The 17,876-nt window shown below is 37.7% G+C and overlaps 1 protein-coding gene and 1 pseudogene across 1 annotated transcript; both read left to right on the forward strand.

The window, feature by feature from the left end:
* The first annotated feature begins 54 nt into the window (after positions 1-54).
* SPINK9 (serine peptidase inhibitor Kazal type 9) lies at positions 55-5,070 on the forward strand. Its single transcript, XM_065920225.1, has 4 exons — positions 55-109; positions 878-906; positions 3,555-3,679; positions 5,025-5,070. Exons 1-4 carry the CDS (start codon positions 55-57, stop codon positions 5,068-5,070), a joined length of 255 nt encoding a protein of 84 aa, XP_065776297.1.
* A 5,260-nt stretch (positions 5,071-10,330) lies between these two features.
* On the forward strand, positions 10,331-11,403 carry LOC136168424 (mortality factor 4-like protein 2; annotated as a pseudogene).
* The last annotated feature ends 6,473 nt before the right edge of the window (positions 11,404-17,876 follow it).

Raw genomic sequence — 17,876 nt, forward strand, 5'->3', positions numbered from 1 at the left:
CCAGAAAGTCACTTCTTGTTCCTCCACTGGACTGCCCTTGGCCACCTCAGCAGCATGAGAACAACGGTCTTTGTCCTGCTCTCAGCCCTGGCGCTTGCAACCATCCTCAGTGAGTATCTCCCTCATATCCCTGCCCCTGCTCTGATATTGAGAGCTCATGTTATCTTCTACCCATATAATTCTGAAATATACACAACACCTATAATAAAGGAACATTTTTGAAATGCACTTTTTTGTTTGTACCAATAAATGACCAAATTATATCATCAGGGTGCAAGTGGACCTAAACGGTCAACCAAGGCCAAATTGCTATCCATATAAACATTTAGTATAACTTCTTTGGGAAATGTCTATCCAATGTATCCTTGGACTTAACCATCACTTTTTATTGGGATCTCATTTCCTCATAAAACAATTCAATCCATGACTGGCAATCTATAGTTTGGCAGCATGAACTACTATTTGTCTTCTTCCATTATTGAGTTGAAATCTGCCTTCCTAGAATTTTCAACTGCAAGTCTAATTTCTGCCTCCAGGCTTGTTACATAACAGCAGACACTTCCAATATATAAAATTTGTGTGTTTTTTTTTTTTTTTATATTTTCTAAGTTCAGATTATGAAGTAGGAAAGAACAGCACAAATGAATTATTATAATAGCTACTTCATCTTTTGGGCTACACTCTAAACCTACTTCAAAAAAGAAAATGAAAAGTTTTGTGTGAAGAGCTTCAACCTTTAATATTATGCTCATACACACAGCTTTGAAATGAATCTTATATTTTGATGACAGTCTGAGACCTGAAACAAATCAAAGATTAGTTTTCTAATAAGATTAGATTCTTCCAGAGTTTAAATCTCTTTGTCTTTATCTTACAGATGTAGAATGTGTCAAACACCATGAACAGGTCTGTATACCCATCTTGACATGACAGTACTATTTTGTATAACCTTAAAGGCCAGTATCAGTAAAGAAATGCTCAACACTATATATTAATTAAATTTCTACATGTTTGAAGGTTTATTTTTTAAGTTTCAAACATTGTTTCATTTAAAAAACTGTAGGCAGACCTTTCTAAAATGGAAGGGGCAGAGTAGTTAGACACATAGCATCAGAGTGACTAGGTGCTGAGTTAAATTCTAGCTGTTTGATAGTGTCCCCACGGAAAACAATACTTGCCTCATATTTCACAATATTGCAAAATTTAAAGCTGTAATATTTGAAAAGGGCTTAGCACAGTACCTGACACATAGTAAAGCTCAGGAAGGACAACTCAGGACTTAAAATGTTTAAATGGGTCACATACATCTTTGTTCTCTATCTTAAAGAATGAAGATTTTAATTTAACCTTTTTATCATTACTCAGAATAATGACTACTGTTGAGACAATCTAGGTGTGGTAGTAAAAACTTAAGCTAGCTACCAGGCAACTCTGGGTTTTAGACTAGCTCTACTGCCTTCTAGCTGCATGACCCTGGGGGCCCAGGCAGTCCCTTCCACTTCTTTGAGTCAAAAATTTTGGTTTCCCTGTTAAAAAAAATAAGAGATTAAGACTGCAAATTTTGGAGTCAGGATTGAATTCAAGCCTTCCTTCATGATTTATCAGCTGTGTGAGAATGAAAAGGTTAATGAATATTAAACCTTACAGTTTACTGATCACAATGCATATGATATAAATTCTGGCACTGGGGTTTGAACAAGCAAGAAGAAGTGAAATCATGCTGGCATATACTTGACATCAGTTCAGTTCAGTTCTGTCGCTCAGTCGTGTCCAGCTCTTTGTGAAACCATGGACTGCAGCATGCCAAGCCTCCCTGTCCATCACCAACTCTCGGAGCTTACTCAAACTCATGTCCATTGAGTCAGTGATGCCATCCAACCATCTCATCCTCTGTCATCTCTCTCTCCTCCCACCTTTAATCTTTCCCAGCAACAGGTTCTTTTCCGATGAGTCAGTTCTTCACAACAGGTAGCCAAAGTATTGGAGTTTCAGCTTCAGTATCAGTCCTTTCAATGAATATTCAGGACTGATTTCCTTTAGGATGGACTGGTTGGATCTCCTCGCAGTCCAAGGGACTCTCAAGAGTCTTCTCCAACACCACAGTTCAAAAGCATCAATTCTTTGGCACTCAGCTTTCTTTATGGTCCAACTCTCACATCCATGCATGACTATTGGGAAAACCATAGCTCTGACTAGATGGACCTTGGTTGGCAATGTAATGTCTCTCCTTTTTAATTATTTAAAATAAATAATTTTTAAAATTATTAGAATTAGAATTTTCAAACATTAGAAAAATATCATGTCTGCAAGTGAACCTATTTTTGAAACCCAATCAGTCATAGACATAGAGAACAGACAGGTTGCCAGGGGTGGGGGGCAGATTAGTAGATGCAAACTAATATATATATATATATATATATATATAGAATGCGGACACAACAAGGTCTTACTGTACACTACAGGGCACTATATTCAATGTCCATAAAACTTAATCAGTTTGCCATATACCAGAAACTAACACAACACTGCAAATTGTAAATCAGCTATACTTCAATAAAAATAAATTTTTAAAAAAGAAAAATATGATGTCTGAAACTCAGGGACAGAAGAAGCTGGAAATGTAGAGTCTTTGGTAAAGAACTGGAGTTAGTGTAGAATTGGAAGTAAAGCCACAGAACAAAATTAATAGCTATCATGTATTCACTATTTACCATGCCATGTACTGCTAAGTATTTCATACATATCTTCTCAGTTATGTATGTTTTACTTTAATATTATAATACAGCTATTATTGCCTTCATTTTGCATATAAATAAAGTAAGGCTTAGAGAGGAAAAATAATTATCCCAGGGTTATACAGTCAGGATTTGAATTCCAACATGTTTGACTTTACTGTCCACACTCCACAATTTGCTCAAAGATGAAAAACCTATAAAATTCTTTCTTGGTAATTGCCTACTTGCCCCTGCAGGCAACTTATCACCTTGGCTTTGGCTCCAGAAACAGATTAGTGGATATCCACTACAACGTTAAAATACATCTGTTTGCCTATGTGCTAGCAAAGTGTATATCAAGTACCTTGTTACCAATAATTAATGGCAAATGTTGCTATGATGTAGAAGTTCTTATAACTATAGTAGTTATCATCATAAGATATCTCATACTTACATTCAGGCAGAACTTTTAAATTGAAAGAGAGAAGTAGCAAACTGTACTACATGAGATATGTAGAAAACTGATGCCATGGGAATGGTTGTACTTGTGAATATGCTATATGTGTTGAGAACAGATGCATCAACCAGTATGGTGGAAAAGATTCTACTTTAAAATAAATAATGATTCAGTTACCAGTTATTATAAAAAAGTTTATCACTCATGATTATATATACGCTATAAATTTTTTTTACTTACTGTATCTTGGGGTTAGCTGAGAATAGACAATTGGAATAAGACACAAATGCACTGAGAGCTTTCTGAACTTGCTTGTAAAATCCTAAGTCCTGAGAATAAAAATTTTGCTTAAGGAATTCAAGGCTTTTTATATGTATTTCCAGATTGACTGTAGTAAATATAAAAAGTTACCATCAGAAGAAAGATTTTGTTATGACATATATGCACCAATTTGTGGATCTGATGGCAAAACTTACAGCAATGATTGCTACTTTTGCTATGAAGTTGAGTAAGTATTGAAATAGTTTTCTATATTTAAGGGTTAATAATTACGTGTTAAGACAAATGTACTTGAAGCAGAAGTTGTTGTTTATGGTATAGAATATGTGAATCACCTCCTGCTAACTCTGATGAATAGAATTCTCATAATTTACAGGACTGGGGAGTCACTGGTATTCCTGTGTCACTACATATTGACAGTAAGAGTGAGTAGAGAATCTTAGAAGGAAGGAATCTTGGAAAGAAATTTAAAGGTCATCCAGTTCAACTTCCACTTACTAATCTATTGCTTAAACTCTTCCCATGAAAAATTCACCAGTTTGGCTCGCAGCCTATGCTTTGTTTATTTTCAGGGAAAAAGAAATGCCCCTCCATCCAGGCATGCCAGTCCACAACTGCTAGGATGAGCTGTGTTTATTGTTCAGCTTCAACAACTAAGTCTGGATATATTAGAGCTCCTTAACAATTGGTCCAAAAGGGGACACTATCTGAAAAACCTAAAGAACTTGTTCTAGTTCTGAGTCTGATTTCCTAAAAGAAAAAAAAAAATGTATGCTGGAGGTATAATAAACTTAAATATAGAAAATCAAATAATCAAAAGTAGTTTAAAGATTACAAAGTAATCATCTAAAAGATATATTAGCATCAGCTCAAAAAGCACAAAATGATGACTAATATCAGTTCACTTCAGTAGTTCAGTCATGTCCGACTCTTTGCAACCCCATGAATTGCAGCACGCCAGGCCTCCCTGTCCATCACAAACTCCCGGAGTTTACCCAAGCTCATGCCCATCAAGTCGGTGATGCCATCCAGCCATCTCATCCTCTGTCGTCCCCTTCTCCTCCCGCCCCCAATCCCTCCCAGCATCAGGGTCTCTTCCAACAAGTCAACATTTCGCATGAGGTGGCCATAGTACTGGAGTTTCAACTTCAGCATCAGTTCTCCCAATGAACACCCAGGACTGATCTAACCCTTTTAAGTACTTTTAAAACAAACTTGACTGAAAACGAGCATCTAATATATATGGCATATTGTTCTGATTCTGTTTTATTAAGAAAAATTTATGATCTCTTATAAAAAAAAAAAAAAAGGCTTACGTGTATCTTCTTTAAATAAAAAATCCATTAAAGTATGTTTTTAGGGACATAAACTGACTGTGATGTATTATGAGCCTTATCCTTATGCAATCAGCACCAGCTGCTAAAAAATCCCTAAACTGCCATCACTCCTTTTAAAAGCATCAATAAATGGGAAGGCTTGGCTACACTTTGAGGGGCTCACTGGTGAAATATGGATGCTAATGAAATGCCTGTGGCCTCGGCATTTCTCATCTGCTTCTATTTTTGTCTCCACAGGAAAACTAACAACAAACTTAAATTTGTACACTTTGGAAAATGTTGAATCTGTCTTATGATTACAACTCACAAGAGACATATTTCTTCTCCCATATAATCTATACCATGTTACCTAATCTTGTCACTATTATGTCTTGATGTGCTTGTAAAATAAAGTGAAATAAATATATGTCTGACTTTTTGTTTAGGAATTGAATCGTCTAGATTTGTTTCACTTTTGTGTAGGATCTATAAGACAACTTTAGGGCCATATCCTGGGGAAAGTGGTCAATTAAGACTAGTAGCGATGCTGAAGCTCCAATATTTTGGTCACCTGAGGCAAAGAGATGACTCACTGGAAAAGACCCTGATGCTAGGAAAGATTGAAGGCAGGATGAGAAGGGGACGACAGAGGATGAGATGGTTGGATGGCATCACCGAGTTGATGGACATAAGTTTGAGCAAACTCTGGGAGACGGTGAAGGACCGGGAAGCCTGGCATGCTGCAGTCCATGGGATCGCAAAGAGTCAGACATGACTGAGCAACTGAACAGCAACAAATACTCCAATAAAAATTAAGGAATAAAATAAAAATAAAGGATGCCCATCCGCACTGCACCCCACAACTAAGCATAACAACGTTAAATTAAAATCAACATGTTATTTTGCTCAGTTGCTCAGTCATGTCAGACTGAACAACAACAACAAAGTAGGAACCAGAAAAATCAAAGGAGCTAAAGTTGGTGCCTTCTCTTGCCCAGGCTAGGAAAACATTCCTTGTGCATAACTTAGTTCTGGCCTATTCCTGAAAAATTCCTGAACACATAAAGAGGGAGACTTCAAGCACAGCAATCAGGAAATACTGTTTTGCTATATATCTCTTGTGTTTAAGACACTGAAAGCAACCGTGAGTTGAGACTGCTACTTCTTCCCAGAGAATATGTCTGTAAAACATTTCAAGTAAACACAGCCAGGAAAGTTGTGCAAGTTCCCATGAATTAGTTGACGTCTCCCATGTTTTTCTTTCTTTAAAGTCTGATCTCAGGTCTAGAACCTGAAACTTGAAATCCTACTAATACATTATGTATCCCCAAAATTATATTATTATATATTTCAAAGATCATATTATTTGTTCCCCAAACAGAGAGTGTGCCTTGCAAAATTTTTAAATCTATCTGTACATCTATTCAATGAACACAAATCTATTAATGCCTACTTTGAGTCTGTGTTAGACTTGGTAGCATACAATAGTGAATAGAATTGATTTGGTCTTGTCCTCTTGGAGCTTACATTCTGTGGAAAAATTATTTGCCGTGCTTAGTACAGCATCCTGTACAAAAGTGATATTATACAAATATGTTTAGTAACACTAAATCAAAATTAAGCAACATTTCAATTGTATTATAACAGAGTCACATTATATAACATATGAAAATCTAACTACCTGATCTCTGCAAAGAAGGAAAAGGAGAAATCTCTGCAAAGAGGGAGAAAAAGTTAAACTCTTTTGAACTGTGTTCTGATTTCACAAATCCATCAGAAATTTAGGGACTAAGACTGTCCACCACAATGACATGAAGTAGGAATTCAAGTAGGATACTGTTTGTTGTAGTGGTTATTTTCTTGTTTTCCCTTTGGTTTTGAAAAAAAACACTCCTTAAAGAAACTCTTTAAAGAAATCGAAAATACTGACTTGGATGTCATTTATCTTTTCACCAAATACTGATCAAATATCCACATTTTGTTGGATGCTAGAAATGCAGCAATAAGCAAATATAAAAATTCATTCTTTCTTTATGAAGCTTTAAGATTACATAGGAATAATAATAGGATACCAATCAAATGTGTGTGTGAGTGTGTATGGCAAATCTTGAGACTAGTTAAGCAGAAAATGATCTCTGGTACAGGAGTGGAGATGGGGGTAGGCTGGGAGGCAACAGTCATGGGGTTAAGAAGCAAGAAGCATCATTATAAGCAGAGAGAACAGTAAAAGACTGGAACATAAGTAACTAACAGCAACAATTGGTGAGTTCATATTTTTAAGCCACTCTTCCTCCCAAGCCCCTTCTATAATCCACACCCCACAATCTATTTTCCAATTACTTCCAAAGTGGTATTTCTGAAACACTGATCTCATCTTGTCATCTTCCTGCAAAAACTGTTTTAGTGAGTATCACTGCCTAATCCTCCATCAGTACTGGGCACCTCGTTCTCCATCTGCATCCCTCTCCACTCCACATTTTGGTATGAACTGCTTACCACTCTCAGAACCTTGCATGAAGTCTATAATTTTCCACATGCTGTTCCCTCGTCCAGTACTTCTCTTTCTCACTTTTCCAATATCAATTCCACTCATTAAAGATTCAGCCCCAGGGTTATAGTTCATAAAAATCTCCTCCTATGTATTCAGTCCTGCTAGATTAGCATGTATCACATTATATTCTCATTAGCTTAATAAATATCTATCTCTTTTGTTACATTGTGAGTTCACAGCTGGCACATTGCAGGTGTTCAAATAATGCTTTATAAAGTAATCCAATTAAACTAAAATTAATTGAATTTTACTTCTATCAATAAGTAAGGAAGCAAACCATGGTGTCTTATCCCAGATAACCCTGAAGTCAGATGTCACTTCCTGATTCATCTGAAATTTTTGCATCTGTTTGCATTCTACATCAAAGCAAGCTCTGAATGGTTATTCAAGTTCCTACAAACAGAATCCACAGACACACAAATAATAGCAATGACTGTTTTCCTAGAGACTGCCACATAAAGACAGGAATGGTGGTTACCTTGCACACCCACAGCCTGAAACTCTCCATTACGTTCCTGTTCTCTATATTCATATCTTGCAACACTGTCTTGTAAGTCAATCCTTATGATTTTTAACATGAAAACTGCCATCAAATTTTAAAGATTCCCAAATAAAATAAAGTAAAAAATACATTGTAAAAACATGTTCCCTATTCAAATTCTAAGAAATCTCACTCTGCTTCTTTTTCTTCCTCACACTTAAGCAAGCAGGTATTACTACATCCAATAAACCGGTCCTCCTGGAACAGGTAACTCCTGTCTCTCTCTGAAAACAAAGCTAAGTGGAAGCACTGACCTTGACTTTGGAATTTTAATGAACAATAATAGTACAGATCAAGGAAATGGAAGCCAGAGCCAGAAAAACACATCTCAACAAAATATCCACACAGACACACACTGAAAACTTCTCAGAATTTCTGAAGAAAAGAAACTTAAAATTACAGAAAATTAAGCTTTTTAAGAGTGCCTGATAAAACTCTACAAGCGAACTACTAGAGTTCTGAAAAATGCTTCTGGAGAGATCTGAAAACTACTGGATTTTTACCAGTTGCCAGACTCCTAGGCACTTCCTTCCTAGGATGTGAGGCATTTAACACTCAAAAATAGATTCTGAGGTTAAAAGAACTACACCCAGGCCCAACCAAGTCCTCCATGGCTCATCCATCAACAAGTCCAGTTTTGGGGTTTCACTCTCCCTAATCCTAGTTCCCGAATCTCATTCTTCACGTGGGAGACCCCACCTGAAGCCCCACCTCTATAACTGGCCCAGCAGCCAGACCTTCTGGCTCTTTGCCCTTCCAGTTCGTGCTCCCTGTTTCTCTCTTCCTCTCTGCTTTACTGCTCCTAGAAATGAAGTCCAGTGGCAGACACCCCCAAAATATTGGCAGACTTCTGCTGTGGTGCTCACCTCCCTTGTCTGCCTGTTTTTAGACTGCTTGTCTGGGCTCCAGTTTATCTGTGAGACCCACACATTGCCTGGACTACCATCTGCTTGCTACCACTCTTTAGATATGAACATGTTCCCCAGTCAGACTGAAATTATCTGTGATATAATGGATAAGGTGGTGGTCATTTTGCAAAATGGTATATATACATGTCTAATCATTATATTGTATATATTAAACTAATATTACACATCAGTTATATCTCAATTTTAAAGAAAACACAGATTAAAAACTCTAAGGAAGCTGAAAAAAAAAGACGAGGGGTTTTGGAGAAAGAGAACTTTGGGGTCAAATCTAGATTTGCTGCTTCTGAGAAACTTTGAGTTAGTGATTTAACCTCTGAGTTTCAGTTCTTGCATTTCAAAATGGGGGCAAAAGCAGCTCCTCATGAACTGGTATGAACCACTATACAGACAGCATATAATATTGTGCCTGGCACATAATCAGCCAAAAAATTAATAAATGATTTTAAAATAACAGAACAAAAACTTGTGGTTGCCCTAAGCTTGTATCCTAAGCACAATGGATGGTTCTATTTCAGGTTCTGGCCTCTCCCTGTCTTCTTTTCAGCCCCACCTTATCACCCCTGCCTGACCCCACCCTAAGAGTCAGAACTATGAACCTCCTGTCAGGGCAGAGCCACAGAAGTCAGCAGAGTAGTATGACTGCAATGAAATAAAAACACACAGTCTTCTATCAGGGACTTTAAAAAGACTTCTAAAAAGATGGTCCTCATGTTTGATTTATATATATATATATATATATATATATATATATATATCTCTTCTGGCTTTGAGGCTCAAGAGCAAGAACTTTAGCCCTGTTTATATTTGTATCTAAAATGGGTATTGGTCTATCTGTTTCTGCACTGCCTGAAAAATAGTAGGCAGTGCCTGATAAACATCATATATGTAATTTTTAGACTGTCAAGAACGAAAACGTCAGAACAAACAGGGTGAATATAATCAAGGTCATATATTCAACATCTTAATGGCATCAGGGGTCCCACACTAAGTTCTGCATTGCCAGAAAATAACAAAAGAAACCAATATATAGCAAAGGGCAGAGAACAAGAGAACTAAATTCCTCCACAGACAGAAAAACGTTCCCAGAGTCTGTGGTTGTATAAGTGTCTTTGCCAGAGGAGAGGAAGACTAGTTGAATTAGGTGGGAGCTGGCAGCAGGAGATGCAGTAAAGAATGAGAATTAGGGGCTTCTAGTGGCAAACTCAAAAGGTAAAAACCTCACTTGGACAACTTTCTGGAAAATTAACTGACTGCATATTTGCCTGAAGAACACTCTGCTTGGACTACCAACTCTACCAAGTAGACTAAAAAGACCATCAGAAAAGCTAAGTTAGCTGTACAGTGATGATCAGAAGGTTTGATCCTAATTGCAGAATATCCCTGATTATAGAATCTCGGGTTGTGTCTCCCACCTCATCTCTCCAGACCACCCCAGAAGATCTGTAAGATTCCACCTGTGAAAACACTAGGAGTTCTTAGAAGGGAAAGAAGGAAGAGGACTACTGGGTAGAAAGAAAGCAGGGTGGAATGAGCTTGGGAAAGCAGGGTTCTTAAACCTGTGGATGACAATCTGCAGAAGATAACTTTCAAAAATCAACTAGAAGCAATGGGCATAGAAGATGAGAGGGGTCTCTTCAGGAAAGAAGACAGCTGGTCCCCAGCAGAAGAATCTGAAGAAGCACTCCCAGGCAGATGGGGTGGGGGTGCTGTTGCTCTGCAGAGAACTCCCCTTCAAGATCCATGAAGAAGACAAGAAAGAACAAACAGAAGCCCTGTGGAAATGGAGATGGTGGCAACACTAGTGAAGCACTTCAACCACCTTGGGAGAAACAGGCTCACTGTTTAGTTAGGAGGCATTCAAGAGGAGAATGGAAAATAAAGATTCCAGAAGAATTAAAATCATGGCTTGTTGAGGACTGGGACTTAGTTACCAGGCAGAAGCAGCTGTTTCAACTCTCTGCTAAGAAAAATGTAGATGTTATTCTACGCAGCATTTACAAAAGCTATAAGTGGGGGTGAAGTCGCTCAGTCGTGTCTGACTCTTTGCGACCCCATGGACTATAGCCTACCAGGCTCCTCAGTCCATGGGATTCTCCAGGCAAGAATACTGGAGTGGGCTGCCATTTCCTACTCCAGGGGATCTTCCTGACCCAGGGATCGAACCCAGGTCTCCCTCATTGTAGGCAGACGCTTTGCTGTCTGAGCTACCAGGGAAGCCTACAAAAGCTATAAAGAGTATGCAAATTGCAAGTAATTGCAGGGAAATGCTGGTAATAAGGAGTATGTGGTTAACAAAGCTGTGACAGGAATAAAAGAGTATTTCACTGTGATACTGGGTGCGGCTCTACACATTTTAGAGACTCCAGTATGCTAAAATCCTCTTGGCTCACCCTGATGTGCCAATGTCCCAGGGTTAGGCAGCACCACACCTACTGAGATTATTTGTTAAGAATTGGAGCAATAGTGGCACACACGCCCCTTGATGAGAAGAGTCTTGCACTATTGCTGGGCTGTTTGCATGATTTCCTAAAACACCTGGCAAAAGATGCTATGTCTCTGTTTACTGCCAGTGATTACAGAGTGGCTTCTGCTGAGAACCACCACAAAGCCCTGTGACGGTCTACTGAATACTCACTGTTATGTCTGCTATCTGTAAACACTCTTTTTGTTCTTAGTCTTTCTCTTGTATAATTGATGTTCTTTAAAATTGCTAATGTATAACAGGGCTTATGCTTCAGTTAGTTTTCTGTTTTGTTCTAAACAGAAAATAAAAGGAGTGCAGGTTCCTTTTCTCATTTCAAAGTTCCTACCAGTGCACGCAGTAATTAGACAAAGAAGAAACATTTACTGGAACATTTTATTGCCTACTTGACAACATTGCTTGAATGCTTGTGACTCTACCTCTTTGAAACTACACAATTTTCTGTGTTAAGACTGTGTGCAAAAAATGCCCTGATTCCTAGTTCCAAAGGTTCAACTTAATATATATATACCTGAAAACCCAAGCATCTGTGCTTTTTTTAAGTGCCTGAAGTAAAAGAGCCCATCCTCTGAAAGTTCATTTGTGTTGTTGGTTAAACATTCTGTTAATATCGTTCAAATTGTTGAAGGATGGTAGTTTGGTCCAGTTTTTGCACTTGAAGCTAACACACATCCTAACATGATAGAGGCAATGCACTATTGTATAGCCACAGTTTTCTGGAGAGGGTGATATTTTAGGAATTGCATTTCAGATTTTAAACAAAATCTGTCTCTAAATTTCAAAGTGGTTAAAAAAAGAATGGGAATTAGGAAAAGGGCATATAAAAGATTGATATGATTTTATATGACATAAAAGATTTCAAAGATACAGCTTGTGCTATTTCTTATATAGTGTGATAGGTATCTATCTGAGCATTTGTGTTGTGGTTGTTGATATTATCATTGTTTAAACTGTATCTGTGTATTATTAATACAAATACTCTTGCATGTATGATACATGATAAAATAGAGAAAAGACAAGGAGGAAAAAGTGGGGAAAAAAGTAGATGCTTTCAGGTATAAACTGGCCCTGAATTTGAGAGGATTTGCTAAGTGCAAAGCAAAAGTATGTTTACTTTTAAGGCATTCTGTCTTCTCCAATATTCACAGGTCTCTTTGACACCTTTTTCCTCAAGGACAGAGACTTACTCCTTTCCAAAAATAGTCCTAAGTAGACTAGGAAACTAACCCAGTATAGAGGACCACTTTATGGAGAAAGGGATGCAGACTGGAATAGTGCATTACATTATGCAACGGCCTGAATATTTCTGCTTTCTCTGTGAAAGTTCCCATGAAAAGCAAAGCAAATAACTAAGGACATTTTGTGACAGAAACTGTTGGTCAAAAAAAGGACCTCAAATATTGATCCAGTGATACAGAGATTTCTGGGTTTCACAGACCAGTTAAATCTTTTTTCATAATTATTTATTGCAAATTAAAGTAAAAAGCACAATATAAATCTAAGACAAAAAATCACCCATAATCTTTAGGAAACATCGTTTTTATCACTTATCTGTATATAGTTAGAGTTTCCTATATCAGTAATAATATCATAAATACAGTTTTGTTTGTATTCTATTTTGCTTAATGTTATATCATAAGAATTTTTTTTCTTGTTTCTTTTTTTCTTTCCTAACTTCCTAAAATAACCAATATTTTATGGTAACTTTTAAAAAATATAACTGGGAAAAAAACAGGTAATCAAATGTAGCATTGCCAATTTTGTTCTATAAAGACATTGATAAAAATTACAATGTACTTTCATAATTGTTTCTTAACATCCAATAATAGTCGTAATTTTGCGTTCTTTTTATTACTTAATGGTTCTTATTTTTTTCTCATTTAGTCTTGGAATGGCCAAAAGTCTCCTATGAATCAGGTACTAGCATTTAAGAACCACTCATGAAAACCAATGGTCCTCAAACATCATTTTAAGGAACTCTTGGAAGTCCCTGGCGTGGCCTGAACAGTGCAATAAAGAAAAAGCAGGCCCAGCAATTTGGAATCCTCTACTCCGACGTCAATTCTGATACATTTGCCTTTTATTTATCTATATTGAAGTACAGTTGACTTAGAATGTTGTGTCAGTTTCAGGTACACACACATACACACACACATATATTTTAGATTCTTTTCCCTTACAGGTTCCCTGATAGCTGAGTTGGTAAAGAATCCTGCCTGCAATGCAGGAGACCCTGGTTCAATTCCTGGGTCGACCAGCAATACCACTTCTGGGCATACACACCGAGGAAACCAGATCTGAAAGAGACACGTGCACCCCAATGTTCATCGCAGCACTGTTTATAATAGCCAGGACATGGAAGCAGCCTAGATGCCCATCCGCAGATGAATGGATAAGGAAGCTGTGGTACATATACACCATGGAATATTACTCAGCCGTTAAAAAGAATTCATTTGAATCAGTTCTAATGAGATGGACGAAACTGGAGCCCATTATACAGAGTGAAGTAAGCCAGAAAGATAAAGAACATTACAGCATACTAACACATATATACAGAATTTAGAAAGATGGTAACGATAACCCTATATGCAAAACAGAAAAAGAAACACAGAAGTACAGAACAGACTTTTGAACTCCGTGGGAGAAGGTGAGGGTGGGATGTTTCAAAAGAACAGCATGTATATTATCTGTGGTGAATCAGATCACTAGCCCAGGTGGGATGCATGAGACGAGTGCTCGGGCCTGGTGCACTGGGAGGACCCAGAGGAGTCGGGTGGAGAGGGAGGTGGGAGGGGGGATCGGGATGGGGAATACGTGTAACTCAATGGCTGATTCGTGTCAATGTATGACAAAACCCACTGAAATGTTGTGAAGTAATTGGCCTCCAACTAATAAAATAAAATTAAAAAAAAAAAAAATTCCTGGGTCGAGAAGATCCACTGGAGAAGGGATAGGCTACCCACTCCAGTAATCTTGGGCTTTCCTTGTGGCTCCACTGGTAAAGGATCCACCTGCAATGCAAGGGACTTGGGTTTGATCCCTGGGTTGGGAAGATCCCCTGGAGAAGGGAAAGGCTACCCACTCCAGTATTCTGGCCTGGAGAATTTCATGGACTGTATAGTCCATGGGGTTGCAAAGAGTTGGTCTTGACTGAGCAACTTTCACTCTCACAGGTTACAAAATATTGAGATATTGAGTACAGTTCCCTGTGATATACAATAGGTCCTTGCTGGTTGCCTATTTTATATATAGTAGTGTGTATATTTTAATCCCAACCTCCTAGTTTATTCCTCACACTACCCTCCCCACTGCCCTTTCTTTTTATATTGGGTTATAGAGGATTTTTCTTTTTCTAAGAATATGGGTACTAAGCAAAAAGCAGGAGTCAAGAATTTTGATCAAGGACTCAGAAGACTATGTGTGGCTTCATTTTTTTCAAAAATATACCAGTGTGTGTGCAGAAGAGCAGGTGAAACTTTAGTCAGTAAGTCAGTGGCAGAGGTTAAGGGGCAAATAAGTCAGTCTCAGTTCAGATTATAAAATGCTGTACTAGGGCTTAGTTTTGGGAGAGCAATGAAATAATAATAGATACTTAATTAGAATGCATATTCCTCTTGGGAAGAAACTTCATCTTCATGGAAAACGGGCATATATTTCCTAATTTCTTCTTCATAATGATCTTTAGCTAGAGCAGACTTGAAGCCATACAACACTGGAGGGCAGTGATGGAGTTGTTCCATGATGCATATAACAATGTATAACACCTTGAAATCAAAGATGCCAATTGTAAAACATACCTCTGTAAGTTCTGCAACAAGTTTAAACATATTCTTTTTCTCAAGGAAAAGGTCTCTTTAGGAAATATAGGCTCCAGAATGTAGTCTTTAAGCTAGCTGTTATCACTTCTCCCAAAGAGAAGGGGCTACAGGTGAATCATGCATGCATGCTAAGTTGCTTTAGTTGTGACCAACTCTTTGTGACCCTGTGGACTACAGCCCACCAGGTTCCTCGGTCCATAGGATTGTCCAGGCAAAAATACTGGAGTGGGTTGCCATTTCCTCCTCCATGGTATCCTCCTGACCCAGGGATTGAATCCAGGTCTCCTTTATTGGCAAGTGGGTGGATACTTTACCACTGAGCCACATGGGAAGCCCCCTCTCCCCCCACCCCCACTGAGCACACTAGTTCCTAAAGAGTTTTCCTGAACTTCATGCCATGTACTGAAATATATGTCATTATTGAGTATCTTGTAGCTTATGAAAAATGCATTTGGGGGAATGCAATTCAATGGGGAAGGCAATTCTGTACTTGGATAAAAGTACAGATGCATGTGGGAAAGAATTAAGTCATTTCTTTGCCAAAAAAGGACTTCAGTTATAGCTGAAATATCCTTCATCTGTGCCATTTCAGGAGGCAAGAACCATCTTCATACTTCTAATTTCCATCTAAGCAATGTTTCTTGTTTGTTTGTTTGTTTTTTAACTTAGACTCAGAAACAAGGTATGAAATGAAAAATCCCCAAGGAGATTAATATAAGTGCTCAACCTGAGGGTTTGGTATTTTTCCACATGAAAAATACCCATGAAGCCGAGGCTTATTTCCCATTAAAAAACCTGATAAAACTAGCTTAAAGTACCTGGCTAATAGAAAATCACTAGTAGGCATGCATCAGCTTGCTGAACCTTCAGGTAAGCTAAATACCAAAGGAATGACATTAAAGCAAATCCTTAAAGAATGCTAGTAGAATGCCTGAGGAGACTAAAGGATAGGGACTGAATTTCTGCTTCCCAAGTATGTATTTTTACCAACTGGACACAAAATGAGGCCTTATATCAGAGGTTGACCAAAAGGAGCATGGCGAGAAAGTTACAGAAATATTTTCCAATTCCATCACTGGATAGCTGTTTGAATTTTGGCAAGTTTTTTATTTCTATGACTCAACTTCCTTTCTCAATAGTTATGTTGGCATTCTGTTTGTACCCATTTCATGTAATTTTTGCTGAGACAGTATTTATTTCGACTCATACAGGCCCCACAACTGGCACAGCAGGGATATGTCCAGCTGCCGCAGGCCCTATTTCATGTAATTTTTGTAGGGATTAAATGAATTCATGAATGATAAATGCTTAGAATATTCACAGTATGGTATAAACACTCAACAATAAGTATTGTTATTGTTAAAAATATATATAAAAAAGAATACAATCTTCACAACTCAATGCAGGAATTGCCATTATAAGATTCTTAACAGATATTCATGCAGTTTCTTCTGGGTCCCCTTGAGTGAGAAGGAACTCCCACCTTTCTGAGACAATCATTAATGGGCAACTCTTACTCTCAAAACTTCTTATTTTTATCATGCTTAGATTTACTATATATTATTTACCTTTTCACTTGTTCCTTGGAGCCACAAATAAAAGTCTAACTGGGAAACTTTTCAGTATTTTAAAGATAGCTCTTTTGTACTTCCTGAGTTTAATATTATTACTTAAAGAAAACCTTCAAATAGGTCTTATGCTAAATGCTGTACATAGTGACCTCATTTAATTCACAAAACAACCCTAATAATAAATTTATATAAATAAAAGTTTATAATATTTACCACAGTAAATCTAGTTTCTAATCTAGTTCTGAAGTATGATAGGAGCTAAAAAAAAAAAAAAGAAGAGCAATAAGTTAATGAATAAATCTGCTTTTTATTTCACTTAAGTAAAGTAAGGTTTACAGATGACAGATACACTGTCCAACATAAATGGGAGATGGTAGGGTTATGATCGACAAGAGTTCTGCTTGACCCCAGAACTCAGGCTCTTAAACACTGCCACACCATGTTCTCTAGTCAACATCATAGTCCCTGTTCCTAGAGCAGCTCATATCAACAGATTCTGGAAACTTTATTCAGTTCTGGGAAGACAAACTTGAGTTCTCTGTGGCACAGCCCTTCCAGGTCAAAGAAACCATGTCCATTAATGTTATGGAGAATACCTTCTAGTTCTTGAACTCAAAAGGCAAGAGCAGCTAGCAGTCCTTGCCACTTACCAGTGGTCTTGCCATAGAGCCTTGCAACAGCTCTTTGAAATCGTCATTTTCCACTGTCTAGAGTTTTCTTGTAGCACTTAGCAAACATCATAAATGAAGAATGTTTTGTTGAAATATTGGTCAAGATAAGTAAGTTACTTCCTAATATTTGGCATAGTGAGAAGTGCAAATGCTTCTCTTCCTTTGGAAAATGTCAGTGCAGTTGATGATATTACTAGCTCAGTAAACCCCTTGATATTGGGCATGAGGAGCTCTTGATACATTAAACTATACTTGATTTCTTCAGACCAGCCCTATTTGGAGACAAAGCAGTCATGGTCAAAACATGAGGGAGAGCCCAGCTTATGCACCATGGGATTCTTAAAGACATCCACATTGACCCTTATACTGGTGTTTGAAGATGCCAGTGATCTTCTTTAGAAACTTGAATAAATAACTTCCAAAAAAGAGTAACTATATTCCCAGTAGTTATTCAACTAGTTCCATCAGTAGCTCCACTTCCACCACAAAATGTGGGGCTCTCAAGAAAGCCATTCTCTACTGTAGAGCATGCATCACTACTTTAGCC

Source organism: Muntiacus reevesi, chromosome 1, assembly GCF_963930625.1.
Source record: "Muntiacus reevesi chromosome 1, mMunRee1.1, whole genome shotgun sequence".
NCBI lineage: Eukaryota > Metazoa > Chordata > Mammalia > Artiodactyla > Cervidae > Muntiacus > Muntiacus reevesi.